This window comes from Corvus brachyrhynchos, unplaced genomic scaffold (assembly GCF_000691975.1).
Source record: "Corvus brachyrhynchos isolate BGI_N302 unplaced genomic scaffold, ASM69197v1 scaffold1, whole genome shotgun sequence".
In the NCBI taxonomy this organism is placed as follows: domain Eukaryota; kingdom Metazoa; phylum Chordata; class Aves; order Passeriformes; family Corvidae; genus Corvus; species Corvus brachyrhynchos.
The window spans coordinates 11,990,763-12,016,160 of record NW_008237222.1 but is presented as its reverse complement, the minus strand read 5'-3'; the positions used below and the strand labels follow the sequence as shown (position 1 = coordinate 12,016,160).

General features: G+C 42.1%; 1 protein-coding gene across 2 annotated transcripts; it reads right to left on the bottom strand.

Annotated features, from left to right (window-relative positions):
- Positions 1-6,620: 6,620 nt before the first annotated feature.
- CUNH14orf180 (chromosome unknown C14orf180 homolog) lies at positions 6,621-15,655 on the bottom strand. 2 transcript variants are annotated; one of them, XM_017729150.1, is made up of 4 exons: positions 15,420-15,655; positions 12,973-13,099; positions 11,203-11,229; positions 6,621-8,455 (listed from the first exon to the last, which is right to left on the bottom strand). In XM_017729150.1, exons 1-4 carry the CDS (start codon positions 15,504-15,506, stop codon positions 8,256-8,258), a joined length of 441 nt encoding a protein of 146 aa, XP_017584639.1. In that variant the 5' UTR covers positions 15,507-15,655; the 3' UTR covers positions 6,621-8,255. The 2 variants fall into 2 exon arrangements, with proteins under 2 accessions (XP_017584639.1, XP_008628017.1); XM_008629795.2 differs by having other exon boundaries at positions 6,621-8,458; positions 15,420-15,654.
- Between the last annotated feature and the right edge of the window lie 9,743 nt (positions 15,656-25,398).

Sequence of the window (25,398 nt, the reverse complement as noted above, 5' to 3'; positions counted from 1 at the left end):
TCGTGCTATAGCAGCGATTCTATGGTCCTTTAAAAAAGGGGTTGTTAGAATAACCAGTGATGAATGACTGAGCATACAGACCTTGTCATGAAGGCATTCTGTGTGTACAATGTACACAGGTAGGTGCCAGAAATAGTTCCACTGCTCTTCTGTGATGTGGATATAGGCTCTTCTCTTAACAGGCAGCTTAGGCTGGAGTAGTTGTTAGGATGCCTTAAATTTCTACACTTCCTTTTACTTACTTAGCATTAGGACTCGTGCAATGACAATGGTTGTGATACCCAGAGGTACATCTGATGTGAGCAGAGTAGGAAAGCACCGGCCAGTGCACAACCTCCCAAAGGCTGAGATGAGTTTCTGATGCAGGTTTGCGGGTGTTTTAATTCCTCCCCTATATCTGAGTAATGTCCTACTGTTAGCCTAAATTAATCCAGTTAGGAACAGAGTCAGATTTCCCTTCAAGGCCTTCACTTCCCAGTATGGAACACTGTTGATTTAACCGATGTAGTGTTCAGGATGGAAGCAGAGTTGCAAGGAAGAGGAGCTCACACTTTACAGTCATGTTGCACATAAACTTGGTATTGGGTGTTTGTAGGTTTTGTCATCTCCCTTCTCCAAAGCCTTCACAAACATATTGCAGGTAAAATAATTTTTGCCATTTAAATTTTAACTTTAACAAAAATCCAGACTGTAATTTATACTGGAAAGACTGACACTATTTTGTGAACAACTAATCTGAATTATGAGAAGACTTTTGTTTTTTCTTCTATACCAATGGCCTAAGTATCCTTGAGCAAATGAGAATCCTGGCTGTGTTCAGATCCTAAATTTTTGCCTCAGACCATTTCCTTTGTTGATGGAAATATCCCACTTTTATCTCTTGGAATGTTTGCTTTGGAGACCACAAATGTCCTTTCCTTTTGGTTGGCCAATCTGGGAGGAGAGGAAGGTTTCACCTGCTGTGACAAAATGCTCATGTAACTTCATAAGCACAGAAATTGTTTTAGAACTATTTCTGTTCATGACAATAATGCCTTGAAGTATATGTTTCTATTTTTGTCCTCCATAAGAAGGAGGAAAACTATCTTGAGTTATATTTTAGTACTCACAGATACACACCTAAATGATTTTTTTTTAATGGGTTTTTTTAATGGCAAAATTCAACTCAGTGATTTATGAAGTTAAGAACTGCATAGAAGACAGCACTTTGATGCTCTCCTGATGAAGAAGGGAGCTGCACTCTCTCAGAAAACTTAACATTTGATTCTCAGAGGTTAGAATAAAATGTACTCAATATATAGGAAGTGCTGCTTATTTCAGTGCAGGCACTTAATGAACAGTGTCTTTCCAATCTGTTGTTGGGGAGAGTATTAACATAGCCATGCTTTCTCTTTAGTTTTTTTGTTCATGCCAAAGAGTGTAATTGAACTGCTATTGCAAACATAGATTAATGTGAATGTATTCATCTGACTGCTTAAAGTTCTCTACCTCTCATAGCTACTATAACTGCTTGAACTGTTATTGCACACAGTAGAGAAAAAAGCCTGAATCCATGTGGGAGCCTAAATCCCATTTCCATAGACAGCTAAAGGATTTAGGATTTAATGCTTATTAGCTGCCTGTAAGATCCTCATTGCTGAAAAATGGGCATAAGTACCCGAGAAGTGCTGTGTGAATAGCCCTTTGCACTGGTCGAGTAATTATTTCATTTTGGTTTGGGATATTTTAATTTATTTTTTTCTCACCAAAATAAAAAGCCAACAACTGCAATTTGTTAGACATGAAAGGTTATCCTTCAACCCCCTCAAATCCTCCTGCTGGAGCTCTTCTATTTGGCTCAAAATTCCTAAATAACAATGATTTAGCGTGGTGGCTCTGGTGTTTATCAAGGAGATAAACTACTTGGAAGCAAGAGCTGCTCACTGAAATAGCTGGAATTATTTGTATATGGTGGAAACCCAATGTGAGAAGGTTTTGTTCCCCCTTTCCACTCGACTGTGTTGTAAAGTGAGGGTTGAGACAACCTGCTAGGAGGTGAGAATGATGATTTGTAAGTGCTGTTGATATCCTGGATGATTTCTCACACAAGGGAGTAAACAGTCCTGAGACTAAACTGTTCTTCATCTCCTTCTTATTTTCCCCTTGTTTCCCCCTAGATTTGGGCAAGTTTGACTAGTGTGTGTACAGGCTCTGAAGAGTATTTATGAATGTGAGGAAAATTGCAGTCTCTGTCGCAAATTTTGTCCAAAATTAAGAAAAGCAGTCAAGGATTTTCCCTGTTCTCATTCAGCCTCTCTGGATCGTGACATTGAACCCTTCCCTTTACATAAGCCAGGCCTGATTTAGATGATGTGTTGCTCTGGGAGGTTTCCAAGGCTGGTGCCAGCAGTCTCTCCAGGAACCTGGTGGAGTTATACAAGTACTATGTTAAACCATAGATTTTAAGGCAGGGAAATGTTTGAAAACTGTCATGGTATCCCACATAACACAGTCCAGAACTCCTCACACCATCTGTCCTGCAGCAGAGAGAATTATTTTTCTCTGTTAATGGTGAAGTCCAAGAGTTTGTGGCTGAAACACAGCACATCTTCCTGCAACACGCTGGATCTGGATTGCATCAGTTAATCCATTCCCCTTTCTAGGCTGCTGCAACATTTTTAACCCTGGTTGTTGAAGCAGGGTCCAGCATTTGACTTCATAAGGTGCTGGCAGTCTCCTTATTAAACCAGTCTTTGAGAGCAGCAGGCAGTTCCTTTTCTCAGTGATGCTGAGCTCTGTACTGAACAGCATCCTTCCAGGGGGGGACCACTGCATCGGGGTCCACAGCCAGGGCAGACTGGTGGTATCAGAGCAATTCTGGTCAAACACTCTCTGATTAAAGCAGCCCAAGCTACACAACTGAGAAATCAATCTATTGTGATCTGAAATACACCCCCAAGAGGTTTTTGAGGGTTTATAAACAAAACAAAGCAACAATAACAAAAAAAACCAACAGTTGCACTGAATCTCTTCTCTCTGGATACTTTCATCTTCAAAAACATTCCTGCAAACTTCAGAGAGATTTTATTTCTATCAGGCTCATTGGGCCTTATTTCTCACATCTCTTCCTGCCAGAGACAAGGACAGCTGAGGTATGCAGGACAGTGGCGTCAATCTGAACAGAAATAGATAATGAGGAGTTAGTGCATTTCCTGTGAGGGATTTCAGCCTTCAGGCTGTGATATGTGATATGATTGACACCAATTTCAGCCTTTGCTTGGCCTGCTCACCCCCTACCTGCTCATGTGGCCTCGCAAACTGCAGAGCATCCTCTTGAGGCATGTGCTGACCTAAAGCCAGCTTCTGGAGAGAGCCACCTGTGCCAGCTGTGCAGGTATCTGGTGCAAAGGTGCTGACATTGCCACCAGATTTGGAGGAAAGCAGATCCAGATATCCTACGCTGGCCCTTTGTCCAGTGCAGCTCGTGACTTGCACGGGGAAGGACTGTTCCCAAATCTCTGTAGACTTGGTGTTTGTGAATGTAGCTCATAGTTTTAAAAGGTTTAGTGTTTTTGTGTGGTACTATTGCAAAGATCTGAATCAGACCTTTCTTGCTTGTAAGTCAGTGCAGAGCCTGAAAGCATTTCAGCCTCTCTGAAATATGTGTCCTCTGATGTATGGATTCATGAGCTACTGTCTCTTGTATCCACCTGGGAAAAGCTTTATAAGAGTCTAGATTAGCTACCTTTTTTTTTTTTTTATGCTGCTAAAGAGGTTCCTGCAATGGGTATTTGGGGAGAAAAATGAACACTTTTTCCTATTTTTTTTAACCACTGAAAGCAGTTGAAGAGCAGATCCCTCACCAGTGTATATAGATTATCCTGTGAGCAGCCACACTAGTCCACACAAGCTGAGGGTAGAGCCTGGCCTGTCTTGAATATTATCTCTGTTGATTTGTATAGTCTTTTGCAGTGTAATGACTGCTGATTTGGAGCTTTAATTGCATGGGTTTGACAAAACCAGAAAGAGAATGAGGTTTATCATTGTTTTGATACAGTCTCAAAAGGGAAGCTTTTTACTAGCATTTTAATACAGCCCTTTGTAAACAGCCAGCAGCGAAAAACGCTGAGTCCAATCCACCTGCTAGTGGAGTCACTGAGTTTCCTCTGGCTTTAGTAGGAGCTGGGCTGGGTTCAGTGTACGTGGTACACTCCAGCATTACTGATAATGAGTTAATGTGTTTTATATATTGATGCTTTTTGCTGAACAGTGCATCGGCTTTTTATGATTTGGTGAAATATAAAAATAAATTATTTGCAAAGTCAATATTTCTGTGCTTGTTCTTTGAAGGTGAGTTTAAATTGTTACAATGTAGGATAAAAAAAGTTCTCAAAGTCAGTGGTAACATCTTTGTACTCATTCCTCAGCATCTCCATGCCACGATTTATATAGTCAAGGGTATGCCCAACCATCCTAAGCTGCCTGAGCCCTTTTGATACCATCTTCCAGCAGTTCACCCTAATGCCATTGGAGACAAGAAGAAAATGGTCCTGTGTCAACATGCAGCTGAAAGACAGTTTGGTACCAAATGTAAGCGGGGACCACAGGCTGCATGGACAGGCTAATTTTCTAAATGCCAGCTGCTTAATTTTCTTCATGTAGCTTTCTCTTCAGAGGTGGGCCTAAAGGTTCCCAACAGCTATCTTGGAGCAAGGAGTTAATAAGAAACAAGTCCACACTATTATCTTAGAAGTTCCTGAGTTATTCCTTGAGGGCAGCTGGCAACATCCTTTTTATAGTCACAAGCTGCCAGCTCTTCTTCTTGCTTCTAAGTGGCAAAAGGCAGAAATGACAATTACAATTGCTGCTGTGGGCTCATTTCTAGACTGTCGGGGTTGGAGAGATGAAGGGAAGGAGGGGGACTCGAGGCAGTCTTTGGGACTGCTTTTTACTGCTGCTAATGCTGAGTGCATCAAAAGGTTAATGTAAAAACATCCAGTGTCATCTCACTATGTCCTTTTCTATCTCCTCTAATCATATGGGTATGGATACGCCTGCTGCTGCAATCAGGTGCTCTTGATGTGCCTGAAGAGGGTGTTGGCAGCTGCCCTCCATCCGTTCACACTGCAGGAATGTACTGAACGCTGTCAAAACAACACACCCCTCTGCTGTGGTCTGCTTATTTCTGTTGTGTGTTACTTACATACTCACTGCATTAGGGATTTTAAGCAGCACTTCTACCTTTAGGGACTGCCATTAGTCCTTTGTCATGCACAGACCTGCTACTGTCCCCTGGCCCTTTGTCTCCTGCCACCCAAGATGCTGCTACTGGGAATCCCTCCTACCAACTGTCTGCTTCAAGGGTCCTGGGCTACATCACTCCCTCTTTCAGTCCTTTATATCTAAAACATGGCCATTTCCAAGCTGGGTTAAATAATTGCCCAGAGCTGGTTGGCTGCAGCATTTTAGACTTCTGAAGCAATTCACCCAGCTGGCACCAGCATGAATTCAGGTGGGCATCTCCACTGTTTGCAATAAATGATGTAATCCCTCTTCTTTTTACCTCTATTGAGAAATTCTCAGGAGTTGCACTGAAGGGAAATATCACCCAGCATGGCTAGCAAGGGGATTATTATCCGACACAGATGACTTTTTGCACCTTTAGAGATCTGAACTCACAAAGGTGTCACACCCAGAAAAACACCTTTGAACAAGGATAAGGATAAATTACATCCAGCTCACAGCAGTGAGGATAAAGCTGTGATGGCTAAAGAATGAAAGGGCAGAGAGGGAAAAGGGGTTATGTGCATTTAAGCAGGATGCATGAATGGAAAAAGAGCTTCAGAAGGAAATAAAACAGGTAAGTCCACAGTGAAGTTGTACAGCAGTAAAGAAATGCAGGCCCAGGAGCTGGAATTTTTTCTCCTATTCCTGGTCATGTTATTGACCTACTTCATTCACTCCCACATGCAATGGCTTTCTTAGCTTCAGTTTCTTCACCTAAAAGATTCCACCACTGTGCCAGGAAGAGGTTTTAGCTTTTATTTATTTCAAACCTTCTGGCTTCAAGGCAAATTTAATTTGGCTTTCTGCAGCCTGCCAAGAATCTGACTGACCACAGTAAACAATCCTGACCCAGGAGACCTTGTAAAGCCGTGGTGAGACCTCAGCAGTGGTCTCAAGATAACTCAAGTGCTGCCTTTTCCCATGCCCAAAACAGTCCCAAACAGAGGCAACACAAAAGCCAAGAATAGCTGTTCCTCTGCTAAATATCCCTGACAGCCCAGATGCGATAGCAGTTCTCACTCACACCAATAAATTGGGCCCCAACAAGAGGAACGTGGACATTTTCCACTTAAAAGAGGCTCAGTGGAAAGGTGGTCCTGTGTCCATCTCCTGGGGAGCTGGGCAGGAAGGTGAGCACACATATGGTCTCCACACCACCTCCAGATTTTCCCTCCTAAGTCCTAAGACGAGTCAGTCCAGAGCCAAAAAGGAACACCACTGATTTGCCAAAGAGTTTCAACACGGACATTAAAAAAATCATAAACATTAAAAGATGCAGACAGAACTTGCAATGACCCCCTTGCCCCATGCAGGTACCAACCTAAAAATCTTTTCCCCAGAGATTCACCAGAACACAGGTTTAAAACCTTTCTCCTTTATTACCTAAACAGCAGGGCTGAGACAGTGGTGAGGGGAGGGAAGCAGTGGTGGGACTTACCCTCTGAGCCGGGGTACCTGGGTGGTTTGCACCCAGACCCCTGAGCCAAACACTGCTCCTGCAGCACCCTCTGCTTCCCAGACCAGCTTGAGTCAAATGCAACACCTGTGGCTTTGACAGCTTAGGAGGGGCATGAGAGTCACCACTGAATGCACTTTTTTCTGTCTTGGGCTGCAATTTTTCTGGCTTGTTCTGTCCCCTCTTCTCCTGAGAGAAGCTTGCATGTTGTGCTTCAGTTTATCCTCTCCTGGTTAAAGTCCGTGGGCTGCTTGGGAGAAGGCTGCTGGGGCAGATGTATGGCCCTCTTTTTAAAAAATAACTAAAAATAAAGCACCATTTTTTCTTTTTGATGGTTTCAATGGCAGGGGAATTCAAGCCAAGGTCTTGCAGACATCTCTTCATCTTCTCTGCAGTGGTTTTTTACCCCCTTTTTTCCCCTTTTACTTCAGCTCTTACAGGTTCTGATGTCAATCTTATCATACAAAATAACCCCAAGCACACATCAGGTGCTGCCTGAGCAGAATCTAAGGTCTAAAAAGATGAATTTGCTGGTTCTTTGAAGCTCATGAACTTGGAGTCATTTGTTCTCCTCTCAGATACCCAGAATGCCGTTTCACATGATCTCCATTAAAAGGATTGCTTTCAGAGAAATGTGTAGCATGGTGAGACAATAGAGTGATAAAGGAACTATGCACCTCACACCTTCACAAGCAGTCCATATTGCCATGATATAAGGCCTTGAACACCCAGGCATAACACCTCTGTCTGAATACAAGCACTATCATAAATCTTGTATGTCAGCCTGTGGGGTTTATGGGCTGAATCAAACCCAGAGGACTAAACTACTGATTTGATGATTAACCTGGGTTTCAGCGCTATTATTTATTATGTTAGGCAAATAAACTATTTTCTGTTTAAATGAGTTTCTGTGTTCTTTTTCACACCTGGGAGTCAAGGGAAGCATTAAGAAACAGCTTTTGCCCATGGAGGAAAAAAATGCATGAAGGGAAAGCCATTTGCTGGGATTTTACTAATAATCATTTTAGGTGTATAAATATAGCAGCTTGCCAAGCCTTTGGCCACCAGAGCAGTGTCTGTGCAATAGCTCAGCTTTATTTTAACCTTTGCAGAGTAATTCTTAGGAGACTTGAGGAGAAAGGTGGTTTGATATCTAAAGCCTTGACCTGAGGCTCACAAGGCTCTTTCTTCAGAGCTTGCTGCTGCCTGCACAGATCAATGTATTTCCCTCTCTGCTTTTGCTCCTCATATCAGCAGCTTATAAACTCTGGGGAACAAAACCCAGATACCTGTTTGCTGTTCAGGGTGATGGAGCATGAGTTTGGTGGGACCTCAAGGCATTAGTATGAATGTTCATTGATGTGAAAAAAAACCAACAAAAGGAAAAGGAGAACAAGTGTTTGCTGGATGGTGCACAGCGGGCAGGATTTTCTTGCTCTTTGAGGTGGAAGCTCATGTGTTCCTTGCATGTGGCTGCAGTAGACTGGGAGTTTTGCAGTGATGTTTCTTAGCAGTGTCAGGCTGGAGGACACTTCTACTGCCTCATAAACCAAGTCCAGCATCTCTGAGCAACGTGTCTTACATGAAGGAAGAAGATAACAAGTCGGGATTGAAATTCCTCCAGGACTTTGACATCTTGCTTCATAGTGGTGTAGTAGAGACTCACAGCAAGGATCAGCACTGCACAAAACGAGAGCCACAGGAGCACAGGCAATCCAGATGATGACCTGTCATCTGCTGAACGGTGATGAGGAGAAGAAGAAAGCAGCATTATTTTAGTGCCATCTTAAACGCTTCCCAAATTTGATCCCCTGCTGATGCCTTTGTCCCAGTTTTCTGGGAACAGCAGGGTACACAGGGCTCTGGTGGCGAGCACTTCCGTAGGCATCAGTTAAGTGATAGTGAGTCCCACCTCCTGATGGAGGCTGGTGAGTATAAAAGATATCATCTAATGGAGCATTAAAAGAGTTTAATTATATACAATAAGAACTGGTTTAGCATAGCTAATGCATGATCTCAGCTTCCCCTCCAGCAATTATTTTTTATACCTTTACACTAAATGTTAAGTTGAATACTAGGAGAATATGAAGCTACTGGGTCTAATTATTAGTGTTCACAAATGCTCTGTAAAAGAGAGAAGCTGGAGATTTCTGTCCTTTTCCCTGGTAACTCAGCTTGTTTGGGACTCCTGCTAACTATGGAAAGAACCCAAACATGGCTCCATTAACCAAGAGGCATGTTCAGAAAGCTCTGGCAGTTTTAAGCACTCTCTGAGTGCTCTGTGTGCTAATTACACCAGAACATCCTCTGCACTTGCTCTTCAGCAGAAGGATAATGTAAACATTTTTCTTGCCTTCAAAATGTTTTTCAAATATGTTTAAAGTGCCACAGGTCAGGCACAGCACACATGTGGAAATCAGAGGGCTGCCTTCAGCTTGCTGACAGCTGTGTCCCAGTCCTTGCCCGTGTGTATCCATCCCTGGGCCTTGGGGATCCAGTTTGATTCAGGTCTGGCTGCTCTGTCTGACTGCATGGCCATTGCACAGTCGGTACTATTTCATAAAGCACTTAGAGTATTAAACATGCCGTATAAAGCCAAATTCATGCCTGAATAAAACCCATAGTGTGCAGCTATTTTCCTGCCATATGCACATAATCAATAAAGAGATAAAAATGTGGAGTGTGTTATTATGGGTAAAGGGCCAACATTAGCTGTAACATATTTAAATTAGCTTCCATTCTGAGCCCTGGAATACACACCAGTCAATTAAACTGTCACACAGATGTACAGAGAGGAAGGTAAAAGTCATAAAACCAAGCCAGAAACACATAATAATGTATCAAAAAGTGTATGGGGAAAAGGTAAAATGTTAATAGGCAGTCATTTTATAGCTAACCAGAAACCAAATCAATGTCCCATAATAGATCTGAGTGAATTATTTGCAGCAAGTAATTTATTCATTTGAATTTAGCCCTTCTTTCTGTTTGCAAATTATCCATGTGCAGATTTCAGATTTTATAAATTTGTTTATTTGGCATTATTCTATGAATGGTTGATATGAAGGTGTTTAGCCAGGGAATTGCTCACCACTTTCTGGTTTTGCAGAGATTTGTGAGTTGGGAGTTGGTATTTCCTTTGTGAGATTTCCCACACCACAGGCTACAGCTCTTGACTGGGTGCCCACCTGCCTTTCCCAGCACGGGGCTCGGCTGATGAGCACACATGGGAGCAGGGAAACCTTCCTGTGGAAGCTGAACAGCTTTCCACATCAACCCTTTTATATGAAGCTCTTTTAACCTGTTTCCATCTTGAAAAAGTTACTTTCCACATGAAATTTCGTGGTGATCTCAAATTTCAAACTGGGCTTTCCTTATATCCTCTCATTTAGGAAATATGTTCAATCCATGAACAGAAAAAAAATAAAGTGAAAGAGTAATTCCGCCTGCAAAATGGTGATGAGCTATGCTCACAAGAGCTTCAACCCATCACTACAGTTATGTGCTGAAATTCAAATTTGCTTTTTTAGATTACAATTATAAGTTTAATGCTTAAATTTGTTAGTTAAATTACTTGTTGGAAGAGCACACACAGCCACAGACATGCCCAGTCTCATTACAACTCATCTGAGAAAAGCACTGGACCTGGATACAGGAGATTTTGTTTCAGTTCCTGACTTGGATACACATTTCCACTGCCCCTTGAAGAATATTTGATCTTTGCTTTTCCACCAGGCCCTTTTCTGGGTATAGTACCTTGTTTCTAGCCCTAGCTGATGCTTCCATTGTCATGAGCATACAGCCCCTCTTCCTGGACAATAGCAATAGCTGAGAGATATGGGGACATCTGCCTGGGAGGCTCTTTGGCCTCCCAAAACTATAGGTGTGTATATGTACATGTATTTATGTACCCCTCTCCCTTCACTGCACTGCCTACAGAAGGGCCTGGATGTTGACCAGGGCCTCTAGAAATGATCACCATCATCAGAATATCCACATCCAGACATTTTCTTGGGGGTGTCTGAGGCTGCCGGGCCTCGGACAAAAACCAGAAAAAACCAATTATTTTTATTATTTCTACCCTGCTGTCAGCATATAAATGAATTGTCTCTTCCCCTCACACAAAACTCAGCAGGGAGAACTATTGTTTTGCTTAGGGTGCTTTCCCTGCATATCTTACTGAGAAACCTGTACCTATTCTATTGCCATAAAATATATTAATTATATGTAAATTAAAAATAGCTTCAGGGACTTAATTTTTGTTTCCACTATTTGTCTTACTAGACATCTTGTTTAAAATTGCACCAGACCTCATCAGCACCTTGTGCTGCTTATGCTGACAAGAAAACGCAGCAACCACTGACTGCCCAAAGTGCTGTGTATATGGAGGGTATGTTTGCACAGTGCATCCCACCAGCTGCGAAAGCAAACTCAGGTTAATGCTATGGATGGCTCACAGTTTTAATGTGAAAAATTCAACTTACCCACTACGTAGTCACAGCAGGAAATGACTAGAAAACAGAATGAAAATATTCTTACACGCCTGGAAATGCCTCCTGGCAGAGGGTGAAAAAGAAAAGCCAAAACCAAGCAATGTGTCTGAAATTGCCTGTCATCTTGGAGGTGCTGGGCAACCTCTTACACCACTTTTGGCTCTGGATGAGGACCTACCCACTCCATGCAAACATGCAGATGCAGGTGCACTTCAGGAAAGTGGGGAAAAGTTATTGTGTGGGAGAATTCAGAGGCAGGATTGCTTCTGTTGTAGGGAGGTCAGGAAACAGCTCCTGCTAAAATCCCTCCTATTCCACATAATTCCTAGAAAGGAAGGGATTTAGACCAACAGGCTGAGAGAATGAAAGTTAAGAAAGCACTGTCAGACTAACTTTCATCAACAACATCCTGGAAATGAATCTGCTTGGCAGCCAGGGCCCAGACACAATCCAGTATAAAAAGTCCATAGAATGGAAAAAATTCAGTGGTGCCAGAAACCTTTATTTTACCAGCCTTAATGATAATAATATTGTGTGGACAAACAGCAAATAATCTAAATCGCAGTCTGTTTGCAACACAGAATACTAATTATGGGTTGGAACATTTCTTATGTCTCCATGGAAAAGAGTCAGTGTCTCCTCCATCCTTGCAGCTCCCTGCACATGTTCCAGCACAGCTTTGCTGAAGTCAGAGCCAGTGGGAGACCAACCTGGTCCCCCTGGACTGGACTGACTGCAGGATTCCCAGCGCTGATGTGGGGCATGGATTCTGGCAGAGAGCTGGTGGAGTTATTAACTCCCACTAAAATCCTGCTCTTGAACAGTCAGATGAACTTTGAGGAATTTAAGGCTGACTCACTGAGCCTTTCCAGGAGTTCAGTTTTGGTGGGAAAGCCCAGGCCATGTCAACAAGCTTATCAAGAAACAGCTTCCCCCTCCTGCATCAGGAGGCATCCCAAACAATGTATTGCCAAACAAATGAGAGTTCTGTTTATAAACACATCAGCAGATGCCAAGCCTTATTTTCAGAAGCTGGAGCAGTCCAAACAGGTGGCTGACATAGAAATTTTACCATTCTGCTGCCTGTGTTTTGACCAACTGACAAAACAAACCCATACAATTTTAGCTTTCTAACAATAAATACAATTTTCTTGGTTGGATGAGTTTGGGAAAGTCAGAAGATAACACCAATTCTTATTTGGTACTGCATATAGCACATGCAGAAGTGCAAACTGGATCCTTGTGCCAGAGCTCTGCGGAAGGTCGCTCCCAGTTCCCTGACCTGCAACATTTTAGCTCACGAATGAAAAGGCCAGAGGTTTTGTTAGCTGTGTCAGTCCTTGGGTGCCTTCGTTGGCACAGGTTATTACATCCTGTCTGCTAGGCTCAGACCTGTGCTGTTGTGTTCTGTGGCATCCTAGTTACCCACAGTGACATAATGATGTTTAAATTTGGTCAGAGTGGAAAGATTGTTCTGGGGAAGCCCTGGGGCTCAGCCAGGCCCATGGTCTACAATGATCCCTGTGGGGGTTGACTCGGGAGGTCACTGTGACCATAGCTGAGGGTGAGGCAGGGCAGGCAGGCAGGCAAATGGACCAGATGCAGTTCTGCAGAGCACAGAGCAAGTATCATCCATTCTCTGCTCCATGCTAAGCTGAAAATCACAAATCACATTATCAGAGGAGGAAGCTGATGTAGACAGACAGAGTGAATGTTAAAAGCTAGAAAGGTCATGCCAAAATTCTTAATCCTTCAGCATACCATGTTCAATGACTTCTTCAGGCTCACGAAATCGAACCCTTCTCTCTGCTCTCCGCTTTTCTCCCACAGCTTGGTCCACAGGTGGCCTTTTCCTCAGTATGGAAGGAGGATAGCTACTGTCATCTGTCTAAAGAGTTCATCAAAACACTAAACATGTGGCCATTCAAACAGGGGTAAGGTATCTGGGTGAAGTTCTGATCTTTTGTGGATATGTTACCGTGTCCCTCAAAGGACATGATGTGTAACATATCTGCTCGGACATAGTCAGACCACTGTAATATTCACAGCAAGACAATGGGGGTATTCCTACATTGCCATAGACCTGCAGTACTCTAAATCTGTATTCTCAAGGAAAAGGTTAGTTAAAGTAATGGACAGCAAAATGTTCAAAAAGGATTTCTCTAAATTGTAGCAAACATTTGCTGAAGGTGGCTGCTCAACAGCCTTGGGCTATTCTTAGAAGAACATAAATGTGATATGAAAGATATGAACTATATCATTTGGAGCACCTTGAAATGTTCTAAGCTGAGCAATTCCATTCAGAATGCAGTGTTGCCATTTCAATAACTGGGACTATGTAGCTGACTTGGGTTTGGACACTCCTGATGGGTACAAGAAGGCAATTTATTTGCGCTTCGATATCACAGTTACGCTGTTGCTCTGGTTTTTGCTTGGAAACCACATTTAGTGTTTGACAACAGAATCATAATGCTGTGGATTCTTTGAAATTACAAGAAACAGAGCTGCAATAACAGTAATAAGCTACTGTTCTGCACAGCAATGCTCCCACAGTCAACTGCCCAAAGTGAATCCAAAGCATCTTGGTTCAGAGACCACCCACTGTCCTCTGGAAGTAGAGAGCAGATGGCAATTTTTCTACTTTTCAAAGATCTAAGTGAGGGGCATAGATTCTTCACATTTTATTTTTAAGATTGAGTTAATCTTCTCCCTTTCCATCTCTTTCCAGCCCTTTCCATCTCTTCCCTCCGTTCCTTTGCTAAATAAAGGTATTATTTCTTCTGGTCACTGTCCCTGCTCCCTTTCCCCCCCATTGTTGTTTCCCCACTCTATGATTGCCTGCTGTTTAATCCATATTTTTCTCCTTGTTTTGATCTTTCTACTCCTCAGTTATCTACCTTTGTCCTTTTTTAGACCCAAATACCCTTGCTTCGCCTTTTCTTTTTGGATGTTTTCCCCACACTCACCACTTCACACGCCCACTCCTTGGACTGCAAAAGCAGGATTAGGTCCCATTAACTACAGTCTGGGCGTATCAGACCCCAAAATAAAGGGAATAAATAGGTTTTCTTATGCATCACATTCTGGATAACCTCAGAAAGACATATTACATAGCCAGCAGGAACTGCCATGCGGTTAGGAATGTCTTCAGCTTTGATTCCTTCTCCTCAGAGATTCATGGAACCAATCTCATCACTGATAAGGACGCTTTGTCTGATCTTTGGGTCATAGCACCTCTGTCTCATGGCTGTGGACAGTGTGTGTTGGAGTTCTATGTTTTCCATTCAGCAGCTCAGAAGCTGGAAGCCCCATTCAAGGTATGGGAAACTTGGATTTAATTTCATTTTAACTCCAAAGAAACACAAAGCTACATCTCTTATATACCTGCCCTCATCATCACAGTTATGGTGCACACATGGGAGCAGGGAATCTCAGTCTCTGCCACTGAAGCTGTCTTGTTTGGCCTTGAATAATTAAATATTCATTGAGCTAAAGGAAGAAAGAATGACTTTACAGCCTGGTGTTTGGGTGCTCCCTTGGGGGTGGCAGAAGTCTGCTCCTATCCTTGCTCCAATGAATACTTAATATGTAATACTTAAATATTCATTGGAGTGGTCACTGGGAACAGGGTCTCTCATCTGCCAGGTGAGTACCCCAATCACTCTGTGACAGTCGCACAGACACACACACTTACTCACATAATGAATATTTGATTATTCTGTGTAAAATGAAACAGGTTTAGGGAGACACAGCCTAGCTCAAGCTAGGGGTGGTTATAGCTATGAGGGCTTCTCCTGTGGCACAACCAAGGAAACTGAACCTTATATTTGAAGAGATTTATAACTCCAAGTGCAGCTGTTGTCCATATGAGCTTTTCCAAACACTTAGCAGTGACATCACATCAGAAGAGAAAAACATTAAACAGCTAGCTGGCTAGATAGCACCTAGCCAAGGAAGACTTTAAAAAGGAAGTAATTTTACAATATTTACTAGACTTTAATAACTTATGGAAATCAAAGCTGCACAGTGTCAGAACAAACGAAGCACTGTGCCCTCAGACAAAAACCTGGTGTTAACATACTGTGACAAGAGCTGGAAACCTACCAAAATGATAGCTGGGAAATTGTATGACCCGAAAAACAACCCATTTATAACAAGCTCCGGACACTGGACACAGGGACTCCATCACTCATCAGAAGATTACTTACCGGCAGCTCCTTGGTGCTATGATCAGAAAGTGAGGCTGGACATATTTGGGACATGTACTCTGGATGCCAACATGAAGCCTCCCACATGAAGCTTTGGATGGAAAGTCTCTTGCCCAGGAAAATGAGAAGGACCAGGGAAAAGAGTCCAGAGACCCCTCTGCAGTGGGGATGGAGCTGGCAGCGGCACTGCGCAGACGGGAGCGGCAAGGGAGGACAAGGGAGGGGAAAGAAGAGGTTCCGCCCTTCATACCAGGGCTGGCGTGGGAAGGATGACGCTACGTGAGATGTACTCAGGAGCCAAAAATAGCACATAGTGATAATACTGATTGTGCAGCTGGAAGCAGGGTTTTTCTGGCAGCAGGAGAGGGCCTCAATGGAGCAAGTCACAGACAAACACCTACATATTTATTTTGCGTGAATGCGAAGTTGAGGATGGTTTTTTTTTAATAACAATTGCTTCATTTCTGTGGTTATGTTGGTTTCCTTTCCAGAATCCATTCCCAATCACAAAAATCTTGCAAGTGGGATTGCTTTTAATCCTTCATCCATTCAAAATATGTGGGTAAAGCCATCAGAAAATTATATAAATATAGTGGGATGACAGATATCTCCCTCCAGAACAGTTACGGCCTCACTTTATATGTTTTACAAATTAAATCCATTATTGTAGTAATAAAGTAGGATTTAAACATTTGGCATTTCTAGTGATATTATAATAAGATTATTGATAGAAAGAGAGGTGATTTACTGTTCAAAAGGCTTTAAAAGCCCCTTATCAAATGCTGAAGGCTCGGCATCATCAAATACACAATTTTTAGTCAGAAATACCTGCCATGACTGCTGAAATACACTGGTTTACTGTCCCTGCAAGCAAAAGCTTGTGCTTTTTTTTTTTTTTTTTGGGTTCTTTTCCTGGAGCTATTTATTTTCTGTGTTGCATGTAATGTACATGATTTGGTTTTTTAGCAGGTGGTTCAATGGATTCTCCCATGGCATGCTCAGGCTGGCCCTTGTTCTGCAGTGCAGTGAGGGTTGCAAGATGCTCATACAGGCTTCACTGCTTATTTAACCTTCCTTTCAGGGATATGGGGAATGGGTGAGTAAATGGAAAGGGTTGGGGTCCTCCCCCAGAGAAAACTGAGCCAGAGCAGCAGAGGAGGCTTCTGTGGCTGATGTGGGGTCAGCAGAGCCCTCAGGACTTGCTGCCCTCCTGCAGCTCCACCTCTGCATTGGTCCTCTGTCCCCAGGCCTGCCCTTAGTCACATCAGCATCCACGTGGAGAGGAGCAGATTTTGCTAGTCTAGGGCTCTCCACTGAATGCACCATATCTAAAAGCCCCTTGGAGAGAGTTACCTTACCTTCTCTTTCCTGTGCATTGGGGTGATGGAGGGCTTTTCCTCATGCTGAAACCAGCTCACAGCTGCAGGCCTTGTGAAATGCTCCCAAAATCCCCTCTCTGCTGTGTCCTGCAAGTGTTACACAGAAGTTATTTCAGAATTTCTAGGATGGCTTTTGGTGGGGAGAAGGCATACTTCAAAATTTTGTTCCTAGTAGGTCCTAGACAGAAAGGTGACAAAACCTGTCAAACTATGGTCCCAGGCTTCTCTGGCTCCTTCTTCCTCCTATTGTAATAATCACTTGCTCCTAATTCATGTAAGAAGGAAATTACCTGCCTGTTTTGGCCAGCAAAACTGATGGAGGTGGGAAGAGGGAAGTCAAACTCTAGTCCTCATCTCACTTCGACTTTCTCCATGGGAATTGTCTCATTTTTTTTTACTAGTGTCACTCAGCAAGACACATAAGAAGGTCTTGTGCAGCCTCTTATTCCTGCAGAGCGCGGCACTGAGCTTGTCAACTTTTAGACCTGAGTGAAAAACCTTGTTCCTGTTCTTTTCACGGAACCTGGCTTTGTTGAAAGCAAGGTTTCCCAGTTTTCTAAGTATTTGGTCAAAGATATTTTGGTAATTCCTCTCTCAAAAAAAAAAAAAAAAAAAAAAAAATCAAACCTCAAAAAACCCAATGCAGAAGTTGATGGGATTTGTTGTATTCAAGAAATGGACATATGGAAACAACATTTATAACTTTTGCTGCCAGAAACCATTTCTTTTCAGTTCTTGATTCCCCTTAAATGCAAACAATTTTTTTGTTTGATTGAAAATAATTGGGCAGCTTATAAATGTTTTCATGAAAGATTGCTATCTAAATGCCAGGAATGATAATTTCATAGTGGCATTCTCATTTTTACCTCAAGATGTGCTAATTATATTGGTAGTAATGATTGTAAATGCTTGAATAATTAGTAGTTACCTGGGCACTCAAGTTCCAGTGGATAAAGATGTCAGGAGTTCAAATGTCATAACAGGGACAGCTCCATTTGTACTAAGTGCTTTTGATTGTAGTTTAACAACCTAAAATTGGATATATGTTAGGAATAAAACACAGCCTAATGCTTAAAGCAAAAGAATCCAGGAAAATAACTTCTCTAGTCTCTGAAATCACTGGTAATAAGTAATAGTTACCACAGTGGGATGATTTCTGCATTAGAAGCTGGAAGAATTTCCTTTAATAGTGCCCTTCTTTTTAAAGTAATTTTTCATCTAAGCTTTGATCCCATTTCACGCAAAATATGTCAGAAACAAAGCTGGAGAAATAATTCATAAATGAATTATTTAGCTTGTGAGTGTCACCTCTATTTCTTTCAGCTATATGTTCACAAATAGATAGTGACTTTTGTGAATGTATTCATTATTCAGATTTATTCAGTGGATAATTGCTGGGAGTAATTCTTTGTCTGTAGATTGCTTGGAAGCATTTTGCTGTGAACATTTAATAGTAAAAATCTATCCAGGCTTTCAATACAAGACAAACTGAAATTATCTATAACTACTGATGTAGTCCTTAAACACGAACAATATACTGCAATCTTAAAGAGCAACACCAACATTTTCATCAAGAAATCCACTACTTCCCTTGATACATAGGAGGGAAAGCAAAAGCATTTCAACTCTCTGTGTAGCACTGACATTGAATGGTGTACATTGTATATGCAAATAAGTTTTTACAAGAAAAGGGCTGCTTAAGTGTTTGCTCAGCAGAAAAACAGAACAAGCCCGAACAAAACATGATTGACTTCCCAGAGAATAAATATGAACAGTCCACACAAAGGAATTAACTGCACTGCCAGTATTTTTTCTGCAATACCCCAGTGGAAGATGTCTAGGAAATAAACACAACATGATAAAACTATTTTACACTCAGAGGATAGCCATGTAACCATATGAACTGTTTTTCCATTTCCTTCTGTGGGAATAAATATTTTAGACAAGCAAAGTACTCTGTAAATGATGCCTTTGTGGGGACTCGTCTGGGCTCCTTCAATTATTCTGAAACCTAGCAATTTTCTCATATCATTGAATCTGCTTTTATTGCAAATAGGGTTATAGAAATAGTCACTCATTGCAATAATGGACTTCGTTTATCTTAACTATTAACACTTCCAGTAGATTTACACACACGTATATATTCAATATTTATGGATATGCACAGTGCATATATATTAATAATGAAGTAACTTTATCTCCAACAATCTGAAAACAAAATCACGTAATACCATACAGTGTGGGGTGCAGTGGTAACTGGAAGCAGCATATCAGGATAACAGAACAGAAAAGGAATAAATAAATTAGAGGGGAGTCTTCCATATCTTCCTCAACTTCCAGAGTGTCAATTGAGCCTTTGTTCAATATTCCCCCTTTCGTGGTTCTGTGTACTCTTGATTAATAATTTAGAGATGCCCCTTTTGGAAGCAGAGCAAGTTTTGTGTTTGGCAAGAGTGATTTTCCACTAGTCAGGGAGTACATCAGGAAATAAAACAGCAAATTGCCCCACAGAGTATAATTAGCTGTTGCCTCCTTCCTTTTTCTGCCTCTGGAGAAACAGATTTACTGCCGAAAGTTGTGGGACACCCATGAGATGTCATACGGCACCATTTCGTCTCCTCAACCTTCCAGTAAAGAAAGCACGGGGTAAATCCCAGCCTCAAGACAAAAAAAGCTCTTTGAACTGCATGTTTCCATTCCACATCCAGAAGGGTCATGATTAATCTGTTGTCTGGTGGTCACTCCAAAATGAGGCATTTTTGTGGAGTTGGGGAAAAAAAGATCAACAACAAAGCATAATGGAAACAGAGCTCTGAATGGGAAGATGATCTGGTAACGCTTGGTGTCTGTAGCCAGCCAGGATGAAAACAATCAGTTTTCCTTCCTGTATATCTCTTAGCTCCTGTGATGCCCAGAGAGCTGCATATCCAGGTGTGTTTTTCCCCAAGGAAGGGCAGCTGTGGTCAGTGCAAGGTGCAGCACCAACAGTCCCTGTGGTGCTCCATGAAGGACCCACAGGATTATCCTTCTGGTGGGACCTCTTTGCCCTTTAGCTATTACTACCCAGTGCTGGAAGTTTTCATGCTCACACAGATCTGTAAGTACCCCTTGGATGCAGGTAGGCAGATCTGGGCCGTTCATCCAGGACCAGTTTTAAATTAGGGGTGGTATTACTGCATGTGGCCATCTGATCCATCACAACGGAATTCACTTCTGAAGGCAGAGCTGTGGCTTTATTTGCAGATGTAGAATCACAGAATAATTTAGGTTGGAAAAGATCTTCGAGGTCAGTGAGTCCAACCCAGCACTGCCAAGGCCACCACTAGATCATGTCCCCAAGTGCCACATCTAAACGTTTTTTAAATACCTCCAGGGGTGGTGTCTCAGCGGCTTCCCTGGGCAGTCTGTTCCACTGCTTGACAAGCCTTTTGGTGAAGAAATTTTTCCTTATATCCAATCTAACCTCCCCTGGTGCAATCTGAGGTCATTTCCTCTTGCTCTATTTCTTGTTAATTGGGAGATGAGGCCAACACCCCCCATCTACAACCTTTGTTCAGGTAGTTTTAGGGAGTGATATGGTTTGCCCTGAGCCATATTTTTTCTGGTCTAAACTGGAGCTGCTTTCTCAGCTGCTTCTTGTAAGACTTGTGCTCCAGAACCTTCCCCAGCTCCATTGCCCTTCTCTGGACTTGCTCCAGCACCTCAATGTCTTTCTTGTAGTGAGGGGCTTAAAACTGAAAACAGGATTCAAGGTGCAGCCTCACCAGTGCCGAGTACGTGGGGACCATGTAGCAGGTGGTGATCAAAGTGATGGTCATCTTCCTGGAGCTGTGGCACCAGTTTAAAATCCACAATGTGCACAGGTTTGTACTGGTTTTGAACTGGGCTCTTTTCTAATGCAAAGATAGAAGCATTGAGCAGAAGTGTTGTAGGGTTTTGCATTATAATGAGAACATCCCTGCTGCAGGGCAGAGCAATCTCTGCTCTTTTTGGACTGACTGGAAATGATTTAACTCTGTTGAGGAACCTGGTCTCAATTCATCCCTGGCATGAGTCCATTGACTTATAAAAGGCATGGATCTGTCTCCGTTTCTTAAAATTGCCTCTCTTATTCATGAGTCTTTCTGGGTAGATGTTACAAATAACCACAAAGGACTTGTGATGATATATAGTAAACACAGAGAGAATTTCTGGCTGCTGAAATGAACTTTCTAAATAGTTACAGAATGATTCCACATCCATTTCATAATTAGACTCCTGATATTGCAGCCAAGTTATTATTTGTGATTCAACATGCATTTTTTATTTTACAAATGTCCCATAGCCATTAGGTTTATTCTACCTGAGATTTTCTAATTTGTTCTGATCATCCTGTCACTGGGACCTTAAATGTAAAGCATGTATTGATTGAATAAGAGTTACCAAGTTACCAAATGCTAATATCTGCTGTTGGCTCACTGATTCTAAATCAGTCAGTCCTATTGATGTGGGATGTGGGAGATGGACAGGGCTGGAGCGAGTGAGGTCATTCTGAGTCATGCTCATTGTATTTTAGGAACAAAAAATAGTGGAACTGGAACATCTGCCTAAAGCATTTGGGCTGCTGTTGATGGCAGGGCTGCCATCAGCCATGAGATGACGGAGTAGAAACCCACTGCAAGCAGGAGGACATCTAAGCTGGTATAAAAGAGAAAAGGCATGCAAGAAAAACCCCTGAGAAACAGGGAAAGTGGAATTATCTTCAGGAGCTCTATTTTAGCAGTAATCACTCTGTGCTTGATGTTGTGTTCTTTGGGGCTTCCTGCCTGCTTTCCTAGGTGAGCATTGACCTGAGGAGAAATCCAGCTAGGCTGACCACAGGGTATAGCCTCAAAAGGGGATTAGTGGTCTTGTCTTAATCCCAGGTATCAAAAGTCTCCAACTGACTTCAGTGAGCCACCATCTGTCCTGAAAGGATTTTAGAAACCTGGCAGCCATTAATGCCAAACTGGCCCTAAGAGGGGCAGCAAGCAGAGCTGACAGCAATGGGAAGGGAAGAAGCCAAGGGAATCACAAAGCACCTAGATACAGGCAACTACATAACATGATTTGAGGGCACTGATGTAAACGCTCTTGAGCTCCATTTGCAGTGTCACCTTGGAAGAGGATTAGATTAGATTAAGGACATGAAAGAAGAACAGAAAAATGGAGAAAAAAAGCAGATTGAAGTGTAACAAAAGCCCAAAGGAGTAAAAAAAAGCATGAATTGGAAAGCATTTGGATGACGATATTGGACGATAAAAATTATAAAAAGAAAGTGGCAAATCCCTCTGTCATTGGGAGATGCTTTATATTAATGTTAAGTCTATTAATGATGACCTTTGTTTTTCTAATTAGTATTAGTCTCTCTCCTCCACCTCTCCAAGCCCTGGAGACTGGTGATTTCAGAGAAAAACAAGCAGGTTTAACAAAAAAGTAATTAGTACTAAATCCAAATCTGGCTGAGTGCTTCTGGAGCTTATATTCAATTTCATCTCAATTTAAGATGAGGTAAAGAAAATAAGCAAGGGAAAATTCAGGCAGAACATCAAAGTACCCTTGTTGGCATTAGGCTACACAGATAAGTCAGGTTGAAAGCCAGTCATGTTTTGCAGAGGCAAGCTGAATATTTAAGTTGTGCTTTCATTCCAAAGCAGAGCATCCTTTGGCATTCCTTCAAGAGAGTTGGAGGGTCCTGCTCACAACTAGACAATTTGTTTTACAATGAGGTAGCTGAGAACAGGATGTGCTTTTAGAATAGAGTAGGAAACCAGGGTCTGGCTCTGACCCCTGGCAGGTTTGAATCAGAACCTTCAAGTGCAATGCCCCTAGGATGCACCTTCTTATTAGCTACCTTCTAACATCTTAGCTCTCTCTCTTTCTCCCCCATTCTTTCCTTCGTTCTTATCAGAAATTTGGTCCGGGACCAGGAAACCTCTCAGCTTAAATTAATATGATGGTCAGAATCATCTCTGCTTCAACAAATGCATTTTTTTTCTGATGTGGAGCTTTTTCATTGGCATATTTTTCATCGTCTCAAATGTATGAGCCCTTCAATCAGTCTCCTCAATGAAACAATGGAAATTATTTTGCCTTTTCTTTTAAAGCCAGAGAAATGCAAAGGCAAGGAATAAAGCTTCATGGGACAGAGAGCTGTGGAGATGCTGAAATAGTGTCTGAGGGGAGGTGCATGGAAGTTGAGCTCTTGGTCTATTATGTGATTCTGACTACATGGCTGTTCCCTGACAAAGACAAAAATTTTGGGTACACAGAGCTAGTTCAGTGTCTTGCATTCTCTCTTTCATGCATTGAACCCACTCTAGCAAGCATTTCTGGGAGACGTTTTGAGACTGGAGTGTTCCTATACTTCCTACCTATTAGGTTTCTCCCGACATATTGGAAATCTGGAAAATATTAGATCCTTTAGGGAGCATACTGGGCCAAAAGGCTCTTTGCTCTAAAGTGAAGATGATGGAAAAGAGACACCACCACTCCTCCTTCCCAGAAGTGGTCTCCTGCCTCTGTGACACTTATGAGGCTGTAGACCTGAAACACCTTTTCCTGACACTCCCGCTTCTGGCAAGCTTTGTTACTTGCTGTGTGGATAATGCCAGAACTGGGAAATAGTGTCAGCTTCTTCAGTGGTATATTTGACAACCCAGGCCAAAAGGTTATTAGCAAGGGATGCTCCAGGAGCCACCACTCTGTCATGTCTTCGAGAGGATCCGGTGTGAGCCAGCATCAGTGTCAGAGATGTAGACTAAGAAGTGCTAAGTTAATCAAAGCTGGTGGGTTTGCTCTCTTCTGTGCTCCCCGTTGTCATTTCAGAAAGGACACCTTCAGCTCCTTTGCCTTTACCAAATACAAATCAAATAACTGCTAGGCAACAAAATGACACTGCTTCCTTTCTTTTTTTTTTTTTAAGTTTTTTTTTTCCTGGGAATATGAAATATAAATAAAAAATACAGAGGAGGAAAGAGAGAATTTGGAGAATTTGGAGCAGGTGGCATTGGTAGCTGTCACCTTTACTTCTCAGTTCAGAGTTCAAATTTGGGGCAGCATTTGGTGGAAACGGGCTGGCACTGGAGAGGAGAAGTTAGTGCTCCATGTACCAAACACCTCTCAGAACTCCAAGCCGTCTACTTATCTCTTTTACAAAACCAAGCCTGAAGATGTCTTGGGGATGAATTCTCCCAAATCTTGGGCACTACCCCAGTTCATGCAGTGCTAGTTCTGGCCTTCCTATCTGAAATCTTTACTTTATTTGCTCCCCAAAAAGTAAAGTAGCTGCTCCAGGATGAAGATATAGAACTTTGTAAATTCAGGTATTTGTCAAAATCTTTTATTGCAAAACATTCCTGTCTAAATCATGACCTATTCACTCTAGGTGTTTTATCTGAGCAAAATAGAGTTTAATTCCTGGGTTTGGGAATGTCATTAGGAAGGGAACATGGAGCTTTCTTGATCCACACCATGTTAAGCAGATCAGACCTTCTTTCTGAGGGTAAAATGGGTTGTTTGGGATTTGAAATGTTGTTAATCTTGTTTTCAACATTCATGAAAAAATGGGCTTTAGGGGAACCAATTATCATATTGCTTTTATACTGATTCAATTGTAAAAAGTCTGATGAGGTAGTTTATTGCAGCTCCTAATAAGGGTTACTATTATTCATGAATATCATGCTCAAATTCATCAGTCTTGTTTAAGACCGGAGCTGTACAAGAGCTGCAGATACTGGCAAAGAGACTGTTCCCACTCTGCAGTCTGTATAAACAGAAGGAGCAATGACACTTTACACCAAAAAAACGATTTGGCCCACAGCTTTCAGAGAGGCTGAATATAGAACATAAGGGAAAAGAAGCCAAGAAGCTGCAGTGTTTTGACAGAAACAGGTTAAGCAGTTTAATGACAGAGGCTCTCTCCACACTGGCCTGTGTAGCCAAGAACACACAACCTTTTTTAGACATACCTGTTGGTCACGATGAAGAACGTAGGCAGCCTCTCACACTGGCATGTCTGGATTGGGAGGCCTGCTCAGAAAAATCCCTCATCAGAGGAGCAGCTGTCTTCTTCCCCAGCGCAAATTCCTTTAAAGCTGTCAAAGATGCTGTAATCAGACTAGGTCATCAAAACCGGTCCTCCTGAGGACTGGAAATAAGATCCAGAGATGAGCATTCAGCTACATGGGCAAGGTCTAAAACACTAAAGTTTCCATTGAAATTAAATGAAGACACTGTAATTGCTGTGAAAGAAAAGAGAAGCAATCACTGGGAGAGCCCGAAAGCTTTTAAAGCACCTCCTGAAACGATGCTTGCTGGAAAGGAGGGATCTATGTACTGAATAACAGAATCTGATAACACAGCACAGCTTTGACAGGGAAACCAACTTCGATAACTACTGGAGCATTTGACTCTGTGGCTCTGGGAGAGGCAAATTTAATTGAGATTTCACCACACAGCTGAGTAGTTTTATTACCAGGTTAAATGAAAAAGGTTAAAAAAGTAATAAAAATGGATTCTTTGCATTCTTAATTTCAAAACACGGAGCTGTGGTCAATATGCTTAATAATTTGTAAGTAGAG